This window comes from Gregarina niphandrodes (assembly GCF_000223845.1).
Source record: "Gregarina niphandrodes unplaced genomic scaffold scaffold00012, whole genome shotgun sequence".
NCBI lineage: Eukaryota > Apicomplexa > Conoidasida > Eugregarinorida > Gregarinidae > Gregarina > Gregarina niphandrodes.
The window spans coordinates 152,614-161,765 of NW_011645782.1; the positions used below are offsets into that span (position 1 = coordinate 152,614).

At 56.1% G+C, this 9,152-nt stretch overlaps 5 protein-coding genes across 5 annotated transcripts; 3 read left to right on the plus strand and 2 right to left on the minus strand.

Moving 5' to 3' along the window:
• Nucleotides 1-30: 30 nt before the first annotated feature.
• Nucleotides 31-1,677, plus strand: GNI_072140 (hypothetical protein; the record flags this gene model as incomplete). Its single annotated transcript, XM_011132045.1, has 1 exon — nt 31-1,677. One exon carries the CDS (start codon nt 31-33, stop codon nt 1,675-1,677), a length of 1,647 nt encoding a protein of 548 aa, XP_011130347.1.
• Nucleotides 1,678-1,810: 133 nt separating this feature from the next.
• GNI_072150 (SON protein) lies at nt 1,811-2,836 on the plus strand (the record flags this gene model as incomplete). The annotated part of the gene is made up of 1 exon (XM_011132046.1): nt 1,811-2,836. The coding sequence occupies one exon, from the start codon at nt 1,811-1,813 to the stop codon at nt 2,834-2,836; it is 1,026 nt and encodes a 341-aa protein (XP_011130348.1).
• A 212-nt stretch (nt 2,837-3,048) lies between these two features.
• On the plus strand, nt 3,049-3,528 carry GNI_072160 (hypothetical protein; the record flags this gene model as incomplete). The annotated part of the gene is made up of 1 exon (XM_011132047.1): nt 3,049-3,528. One exon carries the CDS (start codon nt 3,049-3,051, stop codon nt 3,526-3,528), a length of 480 nt encoding a protein of 159 aa, XP_011130349.1.
• A 112-nt stretch (nt 3,529-3,640) lies between these two features.
• GNI_072170 (hypothetical protein) lies at nt 3,641-6,438 on the minus strand (the record flags this gene model as incomplete). Its single annotated transcript, XM_011132048.1, has 2 exons — nt 3,641-4,129; nt 4,327-6,438. 2 exons carry the CDS (start codon nt 6,436-6,438, stop codon nt 3,641-3,643), a joined length of 2,601 nt encoding a protein of 866 aa, XP_011130350.1.
• Nucleotides 6,439-6,939: 501 nt separating this feature from the next.
• Nucleotides 6,940-8,832, minus strand: GNI_072180 (heat shock protein 70; the record flags this gene model as incomplete). Its single annotated transcript, XM_011132049.1, has 1 exon — nt 6,940-8,832. One exon carries the CDS (start codon nt 8,830-8,832, stop codon nt 6,940-6,942), a length of 1,893 nt encoding a protein of 630 aa, XP_011130351.1.
• Between the last annotated feature and the right edge of the window lie 320 nt (nt 8,833-9,152).

Here is a 9,152-nt window from a genome sequence, read left to right on the forward strand (position 1 = left end):
GTTCGCGCCATGCCGGGGCGGGTTCGCGCCATGCCGGGGCGGACGCTGGAGGCCGCGGGGAAGCGCGTGAAGAACGAAGCCGCGGCTCTTCGGCGTGACTACGCGTGGCGGTGCAGCGAGTCCAGGTACGAAGAGTTGCGGACACTAAACGAAGACATCTACGCGATCATGGACAAGGAGGAAAGGGACGAGACTGTGCGTAACAATATCGATAACCAGGTGTGTAATAACGGGGCAGGCGAGCCCACGGACACGAGCGAACCCATGGACACGACGCCAGCACCGGAGGCGCTAGGATCGACAGCACCGGAGGCACTAGGATCGACAGCACCGGAGGCACTAGGATCGACAGCACCGGAGGCGTTAGGATCGACAGCACCGGAGGCGTTAGGATCGACAGCACCGGAGGCGCTAGGATCGACAGCACCGGAGGCGTTAGGATCGACAGCGCCGGGACCGGCGGCACGTAGGACGGGTGGATGTTACTCCCCGTCGGTTCCGGTGTTGACAGGTTTCGGTTACAGTGCGAAAGTGTTCCGATGTTCTCGAAAGGGTTACGTTGCATTGCACGGGTTATTGTCTAGTCCGCAGTGGCGGCAAATGGGAACCTTGGAGTGGGCGAATTTGAAGGAAGCGAACCTGCGTTACGTTGAGTTGGCTGCAGTGATTAGTATGTACTTTGATAACCCGTTCGGTTATGCGACAGCGGGTGTGAGAGAATACGTGGGCGCGTTGTTGAAGGAAGAGCCATACCGTTGCCTGTCATGGCGCGGGAACGCTTGGGTGCAGGGTTGTTTTTTGGAGCGCGCAGGTGTTTCGCTGGAGAAACTACAGAGTTTCTGCGTGGAGCATCTCGGCTACGTGCCGGTGATGAAGTGGCTTTCGTTCGAATGTATGCGTCCCAATCCGCTAAGCTTCCACCGCTACAGCACGCGGCTTACGAAGAGCGAAGGCGAGGTCTCCCGCGACTGCGCCGCCAAGCACTTAGCGGCGCTCATCGAGTCCTTGCCCGCTGACCGCATCACCGCAAGTGCCTTTGCGGCCATGACCAATGGCAACCATCACCCGTACGTCTTTGAAGACTCCGGCGGACCGGTGGAGGGTCCGCTAGATATGCGTACGCACATGCTGCCGCTACGGCGGGTCTTTCGTGCGGAACAAATCGAAGACAGCATTTACGCCGTGATCGACCAAGTCGAAGCCGACCTACTCCGCGCACCCGGCTTCTTCACATTCGAATCCGTCACACCCCAACGACTGCAACTCGTTCATGAACGACTCGACGCTATTCGATGCGATCCCGTACACACCCTCGACGTCACACCCATGTACGACATGGCCACCCTTCCCGGCCGATCTCAACAACATGGCAGACACGCCTACTGGCGCCTCACCAGCCACCTACTCCAAGCTATGAGCTTCACCTCCAGCGAACTCGCTAACTTCATGCTCGACCGCTGGACCTGGGCCCAAATTGAACATGCACTAACACCCCGTTTCAAACAACTCCCTCTCCTACCGCTGCAAGCACACTGCTCCGCCCGCTGCCGTGAAGACCAACAACTCATACTCGAACGGGCACTCGAAACCGCCAACCTCCCGCCCGAAGGCAGGTACTTCGGCCCACTCACCGTCACCGAACAAACGGATTTCTCCCTACGAATGTCCGTCGGCTGACGACATGTTTTTGCACACACTTTTTATGAGCACGCACGCGATACTTACACGCACGCGATACTTACACGCACGCGATACTTACACCACGCGTCCCCTCACTCACTCGAAACTGTTGCCACCTAAACCACCTGAGATGATGTGCTTCGGCCAGATCCTTTGTGCCATCTGCAACGGCCATCCGTCATGGGATGACGATCGCTTCCGCGAGTACCAGTCAGTTCTGCATGTGGAAAGTGGTGTTGTGTGTCGCAAGCTTGAAAGCAAACGGACGTGCAAGCATACGGGCCCGCCAGTATACTATCATCTGTCCGTAAACGACGACCCCCACCGGCTAGGAGACGATCCCCACCCGGTAGGAGACGACCCCCACCGGCTAGGAGACGACCCCCACCGGCTAGGAGACGACCCCCACCGGCTAGGAGACGACCCCCACCGGCTAGGAGACGACCCCCACCGGCTAGGAGACGATCCCCATCGGGTAGAAGACGATGATTTCGTGGAAGAGGCTTTGAACGCGGAGGCTTTGCATCGAGAGGTTTTGAATCAAGAGAGCCCAGAGCGCCTGTGTCAATTGAATGTGTTTCTCCAAAGTCTGCCCTCCCCTTCCGCCGATGTTTTCTTGAGACCCTTTTTCGCGACACGTGAATCTTCTCTCCCGGTTGCTCGCACGGAGTCCAGACGAGTGCTCCCGCCAGCACAGGTCGGTTTTCAGATTTGCATCCTCGTTGGAAAGGCTGGTTACCTCTCGGACGATGTTGTACTGGACCTTTTACTCAACCAAGTACAGGTGCGGTACACCAGCGACATCCGCGAGGCGCTCCACTTAGCCGCAAGGTACCTGCAAGTGTGGGACGCTCTCCAAGACGCCAAAAAAAGACCGGATGCCAAACCCAAACTGTTACGGATCCATGACGACCCTGCAAGCAACATCTGGGTAAACCAACTCATGTGCATTACGGGGATCAGCAAACATGTCGCGATGAAACTCATTTCAAAATGGCCCACCTGCTCAAGTCTTGTGCGGGATCTCGCACACACAACGCCGGATACTCTAGCTAAGGTTACTATCGATGGGAAATGCATAGGGAAACTCGTCGCTTCCCGGTTGTGGCGACTCTTCTCTCCCGCCGCCAATCAAAATGAAAAGCTTATTGTCTAGTCACTCTGAACCCAAGCTTATTGTCTAGTCACCCCGACCCCGAGTCAACTGGCCGCCAGTTGACTTGGGGTCGGGGCCGACGCAGCATGTAGCATCGGCATGCACAATCGAAGTCAATTGCACATTTATTGAAAGCTGAAATGTAAGTGACCAGGACATGCATCTGTGAACACGGCCGATCTAGAGAGTTAGCGGCATGTCAGGGAAGCGGCATGTCAGGGAAGCGGATTAGTCGCTATGGCAGCCGGGGAACATCAGCTGGGAACACCTCTCTTCTTTTCAGGGGCGCTGGAAACTCCAAGTTCGTGGCGGAAGAGCAACGCTGTCCCGAACAGTTCCTTGTTTCATCACGTCGTGATTTCATGCAGCAACTGAACAAGATTCTCAACTCCAAACCAGCCGTAATCAAGACGGTGGTGTTGCCGCCTGGCGTCCAAATGAACGACAGCCGCCTCGCTGACGCTCAACTCCTGGAAGAGCGTGCGTATGAACTCGAACCCGGGAGTGCCGGGATCTGGCCTGAAGACGCACCCTTCGAGTGCGACGTCTCTGCGCGACTTCTGCCGCCTTTCTGGGGCCAGTCCGGGACCGCGGCCCACTACACGGTATATCCGGACAACCGATTCGACAAGGACATCCGTTGCGGCTATTGCGAAAACCAGGGCGTCCGCAAAGCTCAACGACCCTTCTAATCAGCTGAACGAGTTCAACACGCGCTGAATGTTGTTCCGCATGCTGTCTTTAACGTCCGCTAATTCACACCCAAGTTTTGTGCATTCAACCGTCTAAAAATTGCGACATAAATTACACCCCACAATCACGTACCTTATCTTTCAACCTCTTCTCCAGCTGGTCATGTTTCGCCTGTATGGTGTCGGAACTGACTTGCAGCTCCTGAATCGTCTGCTGCAACTTCATCACTTGCTGATCCTTGGCCTCCAGCTTGGCCCTCATGTCTCTCATGTGCCGTTCTTGTTCCTTCTTTTGCTCATTCTCCAAGTCGTCCAGAGTACGGAGCACGGTGTCCAAGGTTTTATTCTTGGAGCCAAGTTCAGTCTTGAGTATGATAATTTCGTGCTTCATCTCCGCCCACTCCTTACTCGTCTCCTCCGGCACCTGTCTCCTTTTCAGTTCCTCCATAATTTCTTGCGTATCCTTCAATTTTCCTGTCAGCGAAGCAATGGCTTCTCTCAGCTCAATGGACTCCTGCTGACTGCTCTCAATACGTCCATTCAAAAAATCAATATAAATATTTTGCTCCTCTAACGTCTTCGCCTTGACGTTTAAACCAATCTACAATAAATGGCCAAAGCCCCATATCACCCACTAGCACAAACTTGACGTAAATCCACCCGGTCATCCAGGCGGCAACAGAAGGGACCGCTAGAGGAGAAGGGACCGCTAGAGGAGAAGGGACCGCTAGAGGAGAAGGGACCGCTAGAGGAGAAGGGACCGCTAGAGGAGGAGGGGAAGGGAAGGGAAGTCATTACCTCGTTGTCATTTGCCTTTCGTTCAAAGTCCAAGGCTTTGGCTTTGAAATCTTCGTTCGCCCTTATTAGAGACTGAATCTGGCTGTCTCGAGAGTCAATCTCCGCATTGAGTTTGTCTACAGCTTGTTCCAATAATTCAGCATCTTCGACAGTCACTTTTGATTTTTTCAGCGCATCATAAGCTCCTTTAATCTTCTTTAAGGACAGCGCAAGGTGTTCGCAATCGGAGGTAATCTTATGCAGTTCTTCTTCGTGCTGCTTTTGCTGGTGATTCAGTTTGTTTTCGGCGGACACATGCTGTTCGTGCACACGGGTGTGCAACAATTCAATTTCGGATTTTGCAATGGTTACATCAGCTTCTGATATTCGGAGTTGGTCCTTCGTCTTGCAGAGGTCGATTTTCAGGTCTTTGATCTGCTCCTTTAATTTTTCGGCTGCCAGTTGGTTGTCATTTTGCAGCTGTTTTATTTGCGCTTCATGCATTGTTTCTTTCTCGCTAATCGCATCGGAAAGGGACTTCTCGGTGGAGGACGTCCTGAGTTTATACTGGACGAACTCCCGTCTGATTTCATCTAATTCCCGAGTCAAGCGCTCGATCTCCGATTTGTAATACGACTCCGTCTTTTTTCCCTGGTTGAATATTTCCTCGAGCTCCGTTTCCAGGGACCTGAGTCTGTCGCGATACCGTTCATTGACACGATTGCTGTTGGCGAGATCTTCGGTAGTCTTCTCTAGTTGGCTCTTGAGCACCCGGTTCTCTAAAGGCAATGCCGACGATGCTTCGCTGGCGCCGGTTAGCTCCTCAATGCCGCGGCTCGCTCCGGTCTCGTCCGAAGACCGCGCGTCGTAGACCCTGGCCTTCTCGCCACGCTCCCTCCTTTCGTCTCTGCGGTCGTCCCTCCTTTCGTCTACCCGGTCTCGGTCGCGAGCCCGGCGTCGTGAGCCCGCCGCCATGGCTTGCCCGGCGCCGGGGTCGAGACTCCGACGCTCGGCCTGGAGGGCCTTGCGAAGAATGGCACCCGTGTTTTGTTCCGAGCCGACTTCGTGTTCGCAGAGTGGCGCACAACTCCGGGGGACGCTTTCCTCTTCTTCCGGCGCCAAGCGTGCGAGGTGGCTGGGTGCCAAGTGTGTCAGCTCCCCCTGTGATAAGTGTGTCAGCTCCCCCTGTGCCAAGTGGTGGGGCAGGCGGTTTTCTTCGTGACGGATGGCGCGAATTAGTTCGGACATGAGCAGATCGGGAGGGGGAGCGCGATCTGCACGATGTGTTCCCGTAGAAGCTAGGTCTTCGCTCTCCAGACGTCGGTGATACTCGCACAACACACCCGTCGAATGACGTCGTCGATGAGGCCGTCCTAGGAACCCCCCCGATTCAAGCAACCTCCGTCTCGATAAACCCGAACGTACCGACAACTGGTCAGCCGAACGCAACTGGTCACCTGACCGTCGATCGCAATCCCCGTAACGAATCCAACCCTGGTCACAAAAGCCGAACTCCTCACATAACCGCGGACTGTGCAAGGCACATACATCCCCACGCTCGCAGTCAGTCAACTCCACCGGCACCGTGTGCTGGCCACCAGTGTGCTGGCTCACGAGGGCCTGCTTGCGCTTCTCCTCCTTCCGTTTTCCTCGACGGCGAGACCCCGGGTCCGTCTTAGTGCCTGCACCGGCAGTTGCCTGCAGCCCCGTTACCTCCGCTCCTAACTCAGTCGTCTGCAGTCCAGCCAACTGGGGGCCGGCGAATTGGGGTCCTGCAAATTGCGGACGGGCAAACTGTGGCCCAGTGGCGTTGCTGTGAGTAGTGCTGGAGTCGGTGTGCCGGGTGGACTCGGCATGGAGCATGTAGCCTGCACTGTTGATGCGTTTAGAGCCAACGGTACGACCGAGACGGAGAGGTTCGCACACATGTTCGCTTGGTACGGAATCTAATTCTGCTGACTTAATTGCGGGCAGTTGATCGCAGTATTTCATCCAGCGGTATACCTCGCCCTCCGTCACGTCCTCCTGGCCCGTGGGGAGGCCTATGACGCGATTTTCTGGACGCGGTAGACAATCTACCGAACAGTCATCTTCAAGACAATCTTGAAGACAATTCTTGGGGGCGCGGTCCATTACGCTGGCCCGATCCGTTGGCTGGTCTGCGGCTGGCCGGTCTTCTGGGCGGTCCTCACCGTTCTGTTGCGGACTCACGGTCCAGGAAAGCTCCTCCTGCCGGTCGTGTAGCCGATCCTTCATGTCACGGAGACGCCGATTACACAACGACAGATCGCCGTCGAAATAAAGCTTCACACCCCATGGGGCACACTCACGATCATATGGCGCAGAGACCAACGCCTCTACGCCCCGACTACGCTCAGAGTCGTCGTCCGAGTATGATGTGATCGACATAAGACCTTTTCATGGGTCATTGCACACGTTTTTACCCCCCACCAAAAACCACCATCATCCTTGACCCTTTAACAAGCCCTCCACTCACCACAACAAAGGTCGACCACAACACGTCAAGGGTCGACCACAACACGTCGAGGGTCGACCACAACACGTCAAGGGTCGACCACAACACGTCAAGGGTCGACCACAACACGTCAAGGGTCCACTGACCGACAAGAAAGTTTAGTTATGTGTTCTGGAAATATCCCATAGTATGTCTTGAAGTACTTTCAGTGCGCTACGGAGCTCTGCGCCTGAGTTGGTGGTCTTAACACTTTGTATGGCGTCGTCAAGTATGTTCTTCTCCTTGTGAGTAAGATCAGGTATTTGTTTTTGTAAGAGCTCAGCTTTATATATGAGATTGTTTGCGTCGTTTTTGCTGGTTGCAAATTCCATGGCGTCTTGGTCGTTTTTGTAATGGGCTTCTGCTTCGGTCACCATTTGTTCGATTTCTTCAGGACTAAGTCCTCCAGAGGATTTGATGGTGACTTCCTGTCGTTGGCCGGTGGCTTTATCTTTGGCTGTGACGTTGAGCAAGCCGTCTGCGTCAACCTCGAATGTAACTTCGATTTGAGGAACTCCACGCGGTGCTGGTGGTATGCCGGCCAATTCGAACTGTCCGAGCAGCTTGTTGCTGTTGGCCATGAGCCGTTCGCCCTGGAAGACCTTGATGTTGACCTTGTCTTGGTTGTCTACGGCGGTGCTGAAAAGCGAGCTCCGCTTGGTGGGGATGGTCGTGTTCCGGTCAATAAGACGAGTGAAAACGCCGCCCATGGTCTCGATGCCTAGGCTAAGCGGGATTACGTCCAGCAACAACAAGTCGTCACGGCCGCCGGTGAGGACGCCAGCTTGAACCGCGGCTCCGATTGCGACAGCTTCGTCGGGATGCACACTCGTGTTTGGTCTGCGCCCAAAAACTTGTTCGACTACTTCGCGCACCTTCGGCATCCGGGTCATGCCGCCTACCAGAATAACCTCGTCCACCGCCTCCCGCGGCACCCCCGAGTCCATCAAACATTTTCGGCACGGCTCCACCGTTTTTTGCAGGATCGGGTCCGCAATTTCCTCCAAATCCGCGCGCGTCAATTTCTCGCGCAAATGTTGCACCTGTCCCGCCGCGTCTACGCCGATGAAGGGAAGGTTCACCTCCGTCTCGCGCCGACTAGACAACTCCTGTTTCGCCGTCTCCGCTGCCTCCCGTACACGCTGTACCGCCGCCCGGTCCGAGCTCAAGTCCACACCCGTGCGCCGTTGGAAACGCGCCACCAAACTATCCGTCAGCGCCGTATCCACGTCCTCGCCACCCAGGCTGCTGTGTCCGTTCGTCGCCTTGACTTCAAATACACCGCCGTTCAACTCCAAAATTGAGATGTCGAACGTGCCACCACCCAAATCGTACACTGCGATCGTCTTACCGCCCGATGACGACGTCCTACCGCCCGATGCCGAGGTCGATGCCGAGTCCATGCCGGTCTTGTCGAGGCCGTAGGCGAGTGCGGCGGCGGTGGGCTCATTTATGATCCGAAGTACATTGAGACCTGCGATGCGGCCGGCGTCCTTGGTTGCCTGTCGCTGAGTTTCGTCGAAGTATGCGGGGACCGTAATGACGGCGTCGCGCACGTCTTCTCCCAAATACGCGGACGCGGTTTCTCGCATTTTCTGCAACACCATGGCGGCCACTTGGCTGGGACTGTAGCTGCGCCCGTCGACTTGGAGCCAGGCGTCACCGTTGGCACTTTCAACGATACCGTAAGGCATGCTACGCGCCTCCTGCTTCACATTCGCGAATTTACGCCCCATCAATCGCTTCGTCGCAAACAACGTATTGGGGTTCACCACCGCTTGCCGCTTCGCCACCACACCAACCAACGGCTCCTCCTCACCCGCCGCAAAGGCCACCATACTCGGCGTCGTCCGTCCACCCTCCTTATTCGCCACCACCACCGCCTGTCCACCTTCGTATACCGCCACACACGAATTCGTCGTGCCCAAGTCAATCCCCACCGCCGGCCGACCTCGCGAGGACCCCGCCAACGCTCGACCCGACGCGCCTCCTCGCCATAATACTGCCGACATTTTCGCCAATATTTACCCCCATCTTCCGGGGCTCACCCTCGGGCCCATTTATTTTTCTAGACTGAGGAGAGATGCGGGTGACGATAAGTTCGGCGTCCCGCGAAACGCTAGAGTGCTTCCCCTTCGTCCTCGCTGTCGCTCGCGGCGGCCCCGGCACACAGGCTCCCGTGACGCGCTCTGCGCGCCGCAGCGGCGTCTCCCTCTACAGAAGCGTGACGCGTCCGCGACGGGCAACCTCGCACCCGAGACCGTACACGACCAAGAAGGACGCCAGCGCCGCGGCACAGCCGCCCGTGTCAACACTAACTCCAGAGACATTG